This window comes from Lithobates pipiens, unplaced genomic scaffold, assembly GCF_037356315.1.
Source record: "Lithobates pipiens isolate NorthernLeopardFrog02 unplaced genomic scaffold, aLitPip1_a1.2 Scaffold_10, whole genome shotgun sequence".
Classification (NCBI taxonomy): domain Eukaryota; kingdom Metazoa; phylum Chordata; class Amphibia; order Anura; family Ranidae; genus Lithobates; species Lithobates pipiens.
This window is the reverse complement of record NW_027507686.1, coordinates 53,110,440-53,123,286: the sequence shown is the minus strand read 5'-3', so window position 1 is coordinate 53,123,286 and position 12,847 is coordinate 53,110,440. Positions and strand designations below refer to the sequence as shown.

General features: G+C 43.7%; 1 protein-coding gene and 1 long non-coding RNA gene across 2 annotated transcripts in view; one reads left to right on the top strand and one right to left on the bottom strand.

The window, feature by feature from the left end:
* LOC143930570 (polycystin-1-like protein 2) overlaps positions 1–12,847 on the top strand; it is a 189,505-nt gene that overhangs the window by 128,222 nt on the left and 48,436 nt on the right. Inside the window, exons 34-35 of the mRNA XM_077455002.1 lie at positions 8,214–8,348; positions 10,099–10,284. Of these exons, the coding sequence (XP_077311128.1) occupies positions 8,214–8,348; positions 10,099–10,284 (321 nt within the window). The remainder of the gene's footprint in view (positions 1–8,213; positions 8,349–10,098; positions 10,285–12,847) is intronic.
* The window catches only part of LOC143930573 (uncharacterized), a 56,989-nt gene that overhangs the window by 32,252 nt on the left and 11,890 nt on the right, over positions 1–12,847 (bottom strand). The window lies entirely within an intron of this gene.

Here is a 12,847-nt window from a genome sequence, read left to right as displayed (position 1 = left end):
AACATGATCTTTTTTTTAGGTTAACAAACACTTTAATAGCATAAATAATAATGTGTTATAAGATTTTTACACCAGAAGTACATATGAGTTTGAAAATTCTAGAGAATTAAATAATGCATTGCAATTTAACTAAACCTATTTGATTTCAGTCGACCAAAATGTACTGGAGATTTTAGTAGACTAAATGAAAAAAGGAATTGATTTACGTCATAGTATTCGTCAATTCACTTCATTTCGTTTCCATCACTGAAAACATGCAGCTGACGAAAACTATGACAAAAATATTTTCATAGGTGAAATTAACACTGTTATGCCGCGTACACATGAGCAGAATTTCCGACAGAAAAAGTCAGACGGGAGCTTTTCATCGTATATTCCGATCGTGTGTATGCCCCATCTGACTTTTTACGTCAAAAATTCTGACGGACCTAGAAATAGAACATGTTCTACATTTTTCCAACGGAACCAATTCCTATCGGAAAAAACGCTCGTCTGTGTGCTGTTCCAACATACCAAAAACTACGCATGCTCTGAAGCAAGTAGACTTTGGTGTGGCCGTGTGTATGCAAGACAGCTTGACAGAATTCCTCTGGAATTCCGTCGGAAACCTTCAGAGTTTATTCTAATGGAAAAAACGCTTGTGTGTACACGGCATTATGGTGCAGCATAAAGCTTATGTCCTGCGGCATGTTCTGTTACTATATTGGAATGGTACTGCAATGCACCGTGCTAACATACATTACAAATGCTCTTTTTTGAGTGGGTTACCACAATGCACCAGTGTGAACTGGCCTCAATAGCCCAAGAACACCATTTCAGTACAGAGGAGAAAAAGAATTCCTGGATGGCCGCACATCAAAAAAGGCATCTTTATTGGCAAACGATTAAAATCCAAGTACCGTCACCTCATAAAAATAGGGAAAACAGGGCAAATAGCTAACGTGTGTCACGCCCCTTCATGGCGCTTATTCATAGCATGAGCTATGAATATGCGCCATGATGGGGTGTGAAACGCATTAGCTATTTGCCCTTTTTTCCCTATTTTTATGAGGTGACTGTACTTGGATTTTAATTGTTTGCCAATAAAGATGCCTTTTTTGATGTGCGGCCATCCAGGAATTCTTTTCCTCCTCAATCTTGAGCAGAGCCAGCACCTGTGAGTTCCATTGGGGAGAGAACTTTATTGTGGATCTGGGAGGTTGGAGCGGTTATCTGTGTCTATGACCATTTCACTACACTTTGAGGATCGGAACACAGAATGAACTCCACAATAAAATGTCCATTGCTTGCTTGGCAATGTTTGTTCTACACAACAATGACATAAATATCACATCTAGGGTTACATCACACACTAAAGTTCCATCCTGCTGGCCAACAGGTCCACATTTTTGTTAAGTTCACACAGCCTTTTGGGTTTTGTAAGGAGGGTTCTTTTTAACCCCCACAACCCCTTTTATTTAGGAGCACAATCTCTTAGCCCAGTGCAGAACATGAAATGGAGTTTACTTAAGAAAGTGCCATAACTTGGGTGCCCACAAATCCTGCCAAGACTGGATCCTGTGTCCTTCAAGGCCATTTGATAATCCAAAACATGAAATTCATACAACGTGTTGGATTAGTTATTCTTTTATATATGGGAAATGGGAAGATATCGTAGCTGTATAACAAATCATATTGTTTTTTTAAGGCAGATCCCAAAAATCTAAAAACACTCCACTAAGACATGTGAGCTATGATAATGACTTATGCAATCGTTTTTAGCCATAAAATAATTCAAAGTGTCCATATAACCAAGAAGTATTAGTAAGGTTTAGATTCAAAGGTCACACTGCATATGTTTGAGTTAATGGTTCTCTAGGGAAATACAGTAAATGGAAACATTCGGAGATAATCTTTCCTTCCGTGGAGATGGCATTAAATGTTTGCTTGTTTTAGCCATGAACTGGAGTTCGTGAATTAGTAATGCACGTGTAAGAAAACAGAGTATATCATTTTTATGGTGCTGTAATTCTATTCTGCACATCTGTCTCAATGGCTGAGAGTGCTGACCAGTGTGTTCTGGTGAGGAGGCCGTCACAATTTTTTTTCTTTTTTTTCATTCAGAACAATTAATACTACTAGTGTGTGCTAGGTTTTAGTCTCAAATGTCTCGGGCTCCTAAAGATAACATTTCTTTATGAATGGTGTGTTTTGCGTTTGAATGCAACTTTACTCAAACATATGCTTTTGGGTACAGGGGCTAAGCCTCCATTCATACTGCTGCGTTTTCTCATGTGACTTGCTGCGACATGTGACACAAAAAGTCACACGACAAGTCAAAACACATTCATTGCAATAAAAATTGTTCCTGTACTGCTTTTCTGCATCTTACTTGCAATATGAATGCCATTGACTGCAATGTTAAAAATCACAAAAGTTGCAAGTAGGTTCCTTGTATTATCTTTGCGACTTCAGAGGGTTTTGTAAGTCCAATAGTATGTATCACACTCTGTATTGTTATGATTTGTCAAAGTTGCAAAACATCAATCGCATGAAAGTTGCACTGACGTTGCATCAAGTTGCAAGCAAGTCGCAACACAAAGTTGCCCTGTTCCTATTGTTTTGTGAACAGACCTTCAGCAGGTATAAAGCAGCCTCAGAACTGTCATCCATACTACACAATTAATGTAAATAGAAACCTGCTATTCTGCTTTTAAAAAGTCCTTCAAATGCAGGAAAACAAAATACATTTAACAAATTCTTAAAGGATGAGCTGCAGGAAACCTAAAATTTCTCCCTTGTACCTGCACTACAATAGTTAAATGCTAGTTTCTGTCTAGGGGATTTAGTAAAGCAGTTTTAGTTATGCTTTCCTCTGTTTCTGGAGTCTCCTCCACATTGCTAGACAAGGTCTCCGCAGCCTCTTCTCCCACATGCTCTGAGACCATAACATTGCATCGGACGTTAGCACAGCAATGGATAGTCCACTGCTAGAGCATAGGGAGCATTGTCTTTCAGGGGGGCAGAGGATCAGGTAAATAAAAGCTTCTTGCTAACTAATGCCACGTACACACGATCGGAATTTCTGACAAGAAATGTTCGAGGATTTTGTTGTTGGTGGTGGAATGTCCAATTGTCTGTACGCGGCATAAGACCCCTTTCACACCAGCTGACCGATCGGGTCTGCCTGTCCATTTTTCAGGTGGACCCGATCGGACCACCTATTGTTCTCTATGGGGTGGCGAATGTTAGAAGACAAGTGTCCGATGTCACCTGCCAGCATCTGATCCACTAAAAACTGACGGATAGGGATCGTTCCCCATCCATCCGATGAATCGGATTGGATGACAATCGGATGGAAATGGACAGGCAGTCCATTTCCATCTGACTGCCTCTTATGCCGCGTACACACGATCTAATTATCTGACAGACTTGGTCCGGCGGATCAGAGTCTGCCAGACAATCCGCCCGTGTGAAGAAGAAGAAGCAGAAGGCGCCGGCGCCGACAGAAGACCGGGCCAACGCTAGTAAAAGAGCTGGAAGAAGAAAGTGGAGGCCCGGCAAGAAGAACCGAAGAGCGGGACAAGACCCCCGAAGTCGGAAGAAGACGACGAAGGAGAAAGCTGAGGTGCTACCACTAGTAAAAGAGCTAGCAAAAGAACAGAAGATAGTGGAGGAGGCCGGCGAGAAGACCCCCGAAGACAGAAGAAAATAAGACCACCGGAGCTGTCTAATAAAGTATTTTAAAAAAAACTGTGTTTTTTTTTTTTTCTGTACACTTTTTTTTCACCAGGTGAATGGGTAGGGGTACAATGTACCCCATATTCATTCACATAGGGTAGTGGGCCGGAATCTGGGGGCCCCCTTATTAAAGGGGGCTCCTGGATTTTGATAAGCCCCCCGCTTGCAGACCCCGACAACCAACGGCCAAGGTTGTCGGGAAGAGGCCCTTGTCCTCAACAACATGGGGACAAGGTGCTTTGAGGTGGGGGGGCCGCAGGGCCCCCCTTTCCCCAAAGCACCCCCCCATGTTGAGGGCACGCGGCCTGGTATGGCTCAGGAGGGGGGCGCTCGCTCGCCCCCACCCCCTTTCCTGACCGTCCGACCTGCGTGCTCGGATAAGGGTCTGCTATGGACTTTGGGGGGACCCCATGTCGTTTTTTCGGCGTAGGGCTTCCCCTTTAAATCCATACCAGGTGACGGGGTTAGCGAGGTGTCAATCTCTCCGATGGAGGCGGCAACATTCACTTCCTTCGCTATTCCCGTCTACCTGGAGTCACGTTCAAAATGAACAGACCTTTCTCCGTGTCTGGGCAAGTCCGTTCATTTCAAAAGTCCGGCGGGTATTTCCGCCAGACCTAGTCCAGCGGAAAAGTACGGTCGTGTGTGGGCAGGTCCGCTCGTTTGGAAAGTCCGGCGGACCTCTGCTGAAAAGTCTGGCAGGTCTTCCGCCAGATAGCCCGATTGAGTGTATGCGGCATTAGAGAACAATGGGCTGTCTCTGCTATGCAGAGTGGACACGGACCTGTTATCTGCCTGCTCAGCGGGGATGAGTGGAGAGATCCCACGCTGAGCAGGCGGATCCGATTGGACGTTGGACTTTAACCGGTTCCCGACCAGCGCACGACGATGTACGTCGACAGAATGGCACGGGCAGGCATATTGGCGTACAGATACGTCCAATATTCAATGCCGCCCTGCCATCGGGAGCGCGGCGCCAGCGGCGCGCTCCCGCGCCGGTCAGGGGACCCGCGGACTCGATCGCCGCGGGCATCCCGGCGATCGTCTCACGGGACGCCTGAATGGAGGAAATGCTGTGTAAACAGCATTTCTCCATTCTGCCTAGCAACTAGTGACGCTGATCTCTGCTCCATGTGATTGGAGCAGAGATCAGTGTTCACTAAATGAAAGCCCAACCCCCCCACAGTTAGTAACACACCCCTAGGAACACTTAACCCCTACACTGCCACCCACTGGTTAACCCCTTCACTGCCAGTGTCATTTACACAGGAATCACTGCATTTATATAGCAGTGATTACTGTATAAATGACAATGGTCCCAAAAATGTCCGATGGGTCCCCCACAATGTCACAGTCACAATAAAAATCGCTGATCACCGCCATTACTAGTAAAAAAAAAAATAATAAAAAATTATTAATAAAAATGCTATAAAACAATCCCTATTTTGTAAACGCTATAACTTTTGCGCAAACCAATCAATAATCGCTTATTGCGATTTTTTTACCAAAAATATGTAGAAGAATACGTATCGGCCTAAACTGAGGGAAAAAAATGTTTTTTTTTATATATTTTTGGGGGATATTTATTATTGTTTATAGCGCAAAAAATAAAAACCGCAGGGGTGATCAAATACCACCAAAAGAAAGCTCTATTTGTGGGAAAAAAAGGACGTCAATTTTGTTTGGGAGCCACGTCGCACGACCGCGCAATTATCAGTTAAAGCGACGCAGTGCCGAATCGCAAAAAGTGGTCTGGTCTTTGACCAGCAAAATGGTCCGGTCTGTAAGTGGTTAAACTACATCTTTGTTCAAACCAAGTACTGAAGTATAAAATTAAACATTATAGGGTCTATGTAGAAAAAGGTTTCTTGAATGAATGTGACACACATTCGGACAGCGCCAATGAAACTTCACATTTTTTATATTAAATATCTCTTATGATTGAATTGTCATCTAGTAGCAATAATGCTGTATTCATTTTAAATATCTCTAAGCAGGAAAAAAAAAGCAATTTTGACCACTAGATGGAGCGTCAATCATATGAGAAAGTTATATAACGCAGGCTATGTCAAGTCTTGTTAACGTGTTACATTTGTTCAGCAAACTTTTTATACATAGATCCCTATGCCTGTGTATTAAAAGAGCTCTTCAATCCTGTTTTCATTTCATTCTTCTTTTTTTTTTTTTTTTTTTAGCAATTCATCCGTGTTGAAGCAAACCTATCATTTAGAAAACCTGAAAAGGGCATTGCTGACTTCTCTAAAAATTGCTGGTTATGTGGCTGTCATTCATGCCTGTAGCTTCAATACTTCAGAGTTACAAATCTAGAAATGTAATCAGACTCTACATATTTGCATACTTGTTGCAGGGCAGTGATTCGGATCATACAGTAGCCAGGTAACCAGTATTTTCAGAAGGGCAGTAACAAGTGTACTTATATCTCTGTTGTCTAATGAAACAATTATAGTGACATTCATGGCCATCATCCATAATGTATACAGTAAAAAAAATGGAAAAAGATTGGATTGTGCAAGCCCAAAAGAGGAGTAATTATTTAAAATTTGTTAAAACATTCGATATTTATTTCTGTATCAATTATTAAAACAGCATTGATGTCAACATGAACATCTAATAAAAAAAACAAAAAAAACAAAACACATATTGCAGTTTCCTGCATAGAATTCAGTAGCAAAAAGACGAGCGCTGATGGGTAGGTCCTCGCATACCGACGCGGTTCGCCACTGCTTCATCAGGGCCTATGAAGACCACACATTACTCACCTATGAAGGAAAACAATGCCATTTATAATTATATTTGAATGTGTATGTAATTTCATTACATTACATAGTTTGTTTATCACAGTACAATCTATTGCAGCCATATGTGAGTGACCCACCTCGTAGATGAGCCACACGTGTATAACTGCTCCCTGGGCGGGTGCTGGAGCCCTAGGGAGATGCCAACCTGAGACACATAGGGGGCTATTTACGAAAGGAAAATCCACTTTGCACTGCAAGTGCACTTGAAAGTGCAATGAAAGTGCCCTTTCAAGTAAAGTCGCTGTAGATCCGAGGGGGACATGCAAGGAAAATAAAAAACAGCATTTTAGCTTGCACATGATTGGATGATAAAATCAGCAGAGCTTCCACTCATTTCAGTTCTACCCCTTAGATTTAGAGTGACTGCACTTCCAAGTGCACTTGCAATGCAAAGTGGATTTTCCTTTTGTAAATAACCCCCATAGAGTCTAGAGTGTTTAGAAAGGATATTAAAGCGGGAGTCCACCGGGACTCCGCGTTTTTTTTTTTTTTAAAAAGCCAGCAGCTACCAATACTGCAGCTGCTGGCTTTTAAAATAGTGACACTTACCTGTCCAGCGCGCCCGCGATGTCGGCACCCGAAGCCGATCGCTAGGTCGTCTGTCGGGTCCTGCCGCCGCCATCTTGGGTATGGGAATCAGGAAATGGAGCCTTTCGGCTTCATTTCCTGGTTCCCTACTGCGCATGCGCGAGCCGCGCTGCGCAATGAGGACGGTCCCCGCTGCCTCTGGGAGCTGTGTGTTTCCCAGCAGGCAGCGGGGCACTTGCTGAAGGGGGCGGGCGCTTGCGGAAAGGGGCGTAACGTACGCCCCTTTCCGCAGAGAGCTAGCCCGGAAGTGGGTGCAGTTACCTGGATTATCCAGGTAACTGCACCCCCCTCCCCCCTGAAAGGTGCCAATTGTGGCGCCGGAGGGGGGGAGGAATCCGATGAGCGGAAGGTCCATTTTAGGGTGGACCTCCGCTTTAAGGGGGTTATTTACAAAGGCAAAACCAGTTTGCACTGCAAGTGCATTTGAAATTGCACTTAAAGTGCACTTGGAAGTGCAGTTGCTGTGGATCCGAGGGGCATATGCAAGGAAAATAAAAAACAGCACTTTAGCTTGCACATGATTGGATGAAAAAAATCAGCAGAGCTTCCCCTCAGATATACAGCGACTGCACTTCCAAGTGCACTTTCAGTGCACTTGTAGTGCAAAGTGGATTTGCCTTTAGTAAATAACCCCCTATGTCTTGTAGTAATAAATTTTTTGACCTATAGGGTTATGTATGACAGCTACGTGTGATGGGCAACTTACCGGAGGACAAATAATCTGACGGACATAGTTTATTAGATGTTCATATTGACATCAATGCTGTTTTAATAACTGATACTGAAATAAATATTGAAATAAATATTGAATGTTTTAACACATTTTGAATAGTTATTCCTCTGTGGTCTACTACTGTAGCAGCACAAAGATAAATTGGCAAAAAATTGTATTTTGGCAATGGTGTTCCTGGTCCTATGTAGTGAAGGATCTTACTGTAACAAATGGGTCAGGAGCAGAAGGAGACATTTCCAATTATCATAGAAAACCCTGCCATAATGCAAATAAGGGAATAAAAATAGAAATCATTGAACCTATCAATTGTGTCTTCTTTCAGAATGGTATCTGTATTTATTGTGTATCCACAGGTGATTCAAACCTTTTGCTGGAATCTCGCAGAGACAGCAACATTTACCAGCCTCCCCCTCCTAGCGATGTCTCGAAGATGAAGGATAATTGTATCAAAGAGCAAAAAGTATTTGCATTAATAAGAGAAATACTAGGTAAGATCTGAGCACAGAACAAATCAGACTGCTTTCTTCATATATCAGAAATCCAGAGCATGTATGAAAAAGGAAAATAATAAAAGCTACAGTTATTGGCAGATAGATAATATGTACTTCTATGAAATTCTGAAGCTTCAAAAAAAAAATCTACTACATGGAATTATCGAGAATGGCGCAGGTAGGGCTACAGCTAAGCTACAGCATAATCATAGATGTGAATGTGCTGTGGGAGTGTAGGATTATTCTAAAAAGTCCACAGGTCCAAAGATATCCATGGCAGATCCTCAATGAGACTGATGTAATCTCTGCAGTGTATAAAGGAAACGGCAAAGGGCGCCAACTAAGTGCAGTATATAGGAAAATACTTTATTAAAAATCACAAGTGGCAACTCATGAGATACATAAGGATAAGAGCATGTAATCCACTCAGTGGGGTTTGTTGTTGAGCCTCAGGTGCCATGTTGAATTTCCAGTGACCATTATGAGAGAGTGAGAGCGATAACACCAATTCTAACACACCTGCTCCCCATTCACACCTGAGACCATGTAACACTAACAAGTCACATGACACCGGGGAGGGAAAATGGGTCATTGGGCTCAATTTGGACATTTTCACTTAGGGGTGTACTCACTTTTGTTGCCAGCGGTTTAGACATTAATGGCTGTGGGTTCAGTTAATTTTAGGGGACAGCAAATTTACACTGTTATACAAGCTGTACACTCACTACTTTACATTGTAGCAAAGTGTCATTTCTTCAGTGTTGTTGCATGAAAAGATATAATAAAATATTTACAAAAATGTGAGGGGTGTACTTACTTTTGTGAGATACTGTATATTGCCTGCATCAGGGCTGAGGGGTATTGAGTGCAGTACTAAGGCAAAATTTCAGGAAGCTTTATACAGCACTTTCCCAGCCCCTCCGACCAGGCATGACTTGCCTGAATTACATAGAGAAGCACAGAGATCCAATGACATCACTGTGTCTAAAATAAGGTATTACCGAAAAAGAAAGTTGTTATTAAAAAAAATTTTTTATAGGTGTGGTAATGAGAGGGCAGGAAGGAACGAGAGGAGGCAAGTCATAAGCAAATGAAACTTCAGCTTTAAAGCAGAGTTCCAACTGTGAAAAATTATTTTAGGATGCATATCTTTTGTTTATAATGCTTATTTATAGCACTCACGTTTGTGGGATTAATCGGCGCACGATTGCCTATTTCATTTTCAATATATCTTATATTCCTCTTTCCTGGCAGTATCCATAGTGCTTATGGGCATGTGAAGCCCACAAGCACTATCTTCCGGGCTCTGGTGCAGCTGAGCGACCAGCATGCACCGCCCATTCTCGCGCATGCGCAGTATGTACGGCGCAGCGCCGTACACTTCTGACGTTGCCATCACAATGGGTGGCGGCTTCGGAAGTGCCTGCCCCCATTGTGATGGCAACTAAGCCCTTGGCGCTGCCCACTGACTCCTGGGAAATTATGACAAGTATCTGCCAGGAGCACTAGCGAGCAGGGCACCAAGGGAAATAGTGTCATGCGCCAGGGAGAGGAAGAGGCAGAGTCCAAGGCACCCCTTAGCAACAGACATCAAAACGTGAGTAAAAAAATACAAAATTTCCAAATGTTGTTTATTAGGTTTAATGCTGCTGAATAATGACAAGTTCATTTTATGGGTGGAACTCCACTAAATCTGAAATCGTATGTGGCTGTGTTGTATTGTGTTTCTTTTGTATTTGTTTTTCAGCCTACATAGGATTCCTGTGGATGCTTCTACTAGTGGCATATGGACAAAGAGATCCAAATTCATACTACCTTAATAAGCACATAGAGGGCAGTTTTACAGATGGAATGGGGAAAGTCTGCAGCTATCAAGATTTCTTTAAATGGGCTAACACTACCCTCATCAATAACCTCTATGGAACCTATCCAGGTACAATTTGTATTTACGGGTTTTATTTGCACCCTCTCCTAAAATGGCAACTGAGGGCATTCAGTGAACTATTTGAATATGGAACAGCCCCATATATTGCATATCTTGCTTGTGTGATTGGCTGGCATCTTTTTCCAGATGTTTTTGCGCATAACTGGAAGCATTGGTGTGCGCAGCCTACTGCATTAGGGTGTGCACCCCAGGGCACAAACACACATTTGTATATCAGCAGAGCAGTGGGCAGCTTCAATAGAGCAAAGTTTTGTGTCAGTAGGGCAGTGGACAGTGGCAGTAGTTTTTAATTTTTATTATTTTTTCCAATTTTACATTTTTATTACTTTTGACAATATTTTTTATTATTTTTTTATTTTTTGTAGGAGCCCTGTTAGGGGGCTATAGTGAAATATCAAGGGTCTGAATAGACCCCTGATGTCTCACCTTTGAGACAAAGAAAGGAACTGAGGACAGAGATTCCCCAGTCCTTTTCTTGTCAGCCTCAGCTGCACAGGACAGTGAACAGTGGGAAGTGGTCGACTCGAACATTGGCTGTTCGGCCGTTCGGCGAATTCCGAACGTTTGGGCCGTTCGCGTCAAAATTCGAGTGACGCGCGCGCGCGGACCACAATGCACTGCGATGGCGCAGTGCATTGCTGGCTCATGATTGGCCAAGCATGCACTGTGACCCCGCATGCTTGACCAATCGCAGCGCCAGCAGCGAGGAGAGCCATGATTGGCCACAGGCATCCTGCCTGTGGCCAATCATAGCTCAGGCTGTGTAGTTCACGCCCCACACTATATAAGGCCGCCTTTGAGGCGGCTTCGTGTAGTGTGTTACTTAGCATCTGAAGCAGTGGGTGTTCTGTGTACCTTCAACACAGTACACACCAATCGTTTTTGGCTGATTTCCTATCTTGCTGCTGTGTAGTGGTTGTTGTCTGTGCCCTGACTGCAGTATACACCACTATATTCACCTCACCTATATAGCTAGTGATCTAGCTTTAACCACTTAACAACTGCCCATTGCCGATTAACGGCTTCAGGGCGGTTGTTTAACTCTGAGAGGCCGTTAATTAACGGCCTCCCAGAATTCTGCTCTCGCGTGCCCCGTGGTGTGCGCACTCGAGAGCATCCGTGACCGCAGGGTCGCATCACGGATCACGGTAAACGGCCGCTCATAGCGGCCGTTTACCACGTGATTGCTCCGTCAAATGACGGAGTGATCACTTGGAAACAAACCGGCGTCATGTTATGACGCCTGTTCCTCCCTCCCCTCTCTGTACCGATCGGTACAGCGGAGGGGAAAGAGATCGGTGTCAGCAGCGATGTGGGCTGCATCTGCAGTGCCCACATCGCTGCTCACCGAATTTAACCCCTCAATTCCCTGCCAATACTCTGCAATACCAGTGCATACTCTGCAGTACCCTGCCATTACTCTGCAGTACCCCGCCATTACTCTGCAGTGCAGTACCCTGCCATTACTCTGCAGTGCAGTACCCTGCCATTACTCTGCAGTACCCCCCATTACTCTGCAGTACCCTGCCATTACTCTGCAGTGCAGTACCCTGCCATTACTCTGCAGTACCCCCCATTACTCTGCAGTAACCCCCATTACTCTGCAGTACCCCCCATTACTCTGCAGTACCCCCCAATACTCTGCAGTACCCGCCATTACTCTGCAGTACCCGCCATTACTCTGCAGTACCCCCAATACTCTGCAGTACCCTGCCATTACTCTGTAGTACCCCCCAATACTCTGCAGTACCCTGCTATTACTCTGTAGTACCCCGCCAATACCCCGCCAATACTCTGTAATACCCTGCCATAAATTGCCATACCCAGCCATACTCAGAGATACCCAGCCATACTCGGTGATACCCTGAAATACCCAGCCATAGACGCCCCCCACCCCTCACCGCCCTCCGGTGCTTCTACCAACTCGCCAGTGCGATCAAAGCCAGAATCTTTTTTTTATTTTTTATTTCAGGCTTCCCAGCCTAGAGGTGAGATGTGGGGTCATATTGACCCCCCAGATTTCACTGTAAAGAGGACCTGTCACCGCATATTCCTATTACAAGGGATGTTTACATTTCTTGTAATAGGAATAAAAGTGATCAAAAATATATTTTTGGGTAAAAAAATTTCAAACTAACATAAATAAAGTAAAATGAACAATAAAAAAATAAAATTAAAATTAAAGCGCCCATGTCCCCATGTGCTCGCATGTGCCACACATGTGAGGTATCGCCGAGAATGTTAGAGCGAGAGCAATAATTCTAGTCCTAGACCTCCTCTGCAACTCAAAACATGTAACCAGTAAAAAAAAAATTAAAGCGTCGCCTATGGGGATTTTTTAAGTAGCGACGTTTGGCGCCATTCCACGGGCATGTGCAATTTTGAAGAGTGACATGTTTGATATCTATTTACTCAGCATAACTTCATCTTTCACTTTATGCAAACATTGGGCTAACAAGTGGTTAATAATAGAGCTTGCAGTCAGTAGTGTTAGGAGATAGTGCGTGCTGTCTGCGTGCTCTGTACCCAGTACATACCGCTATAATATAGG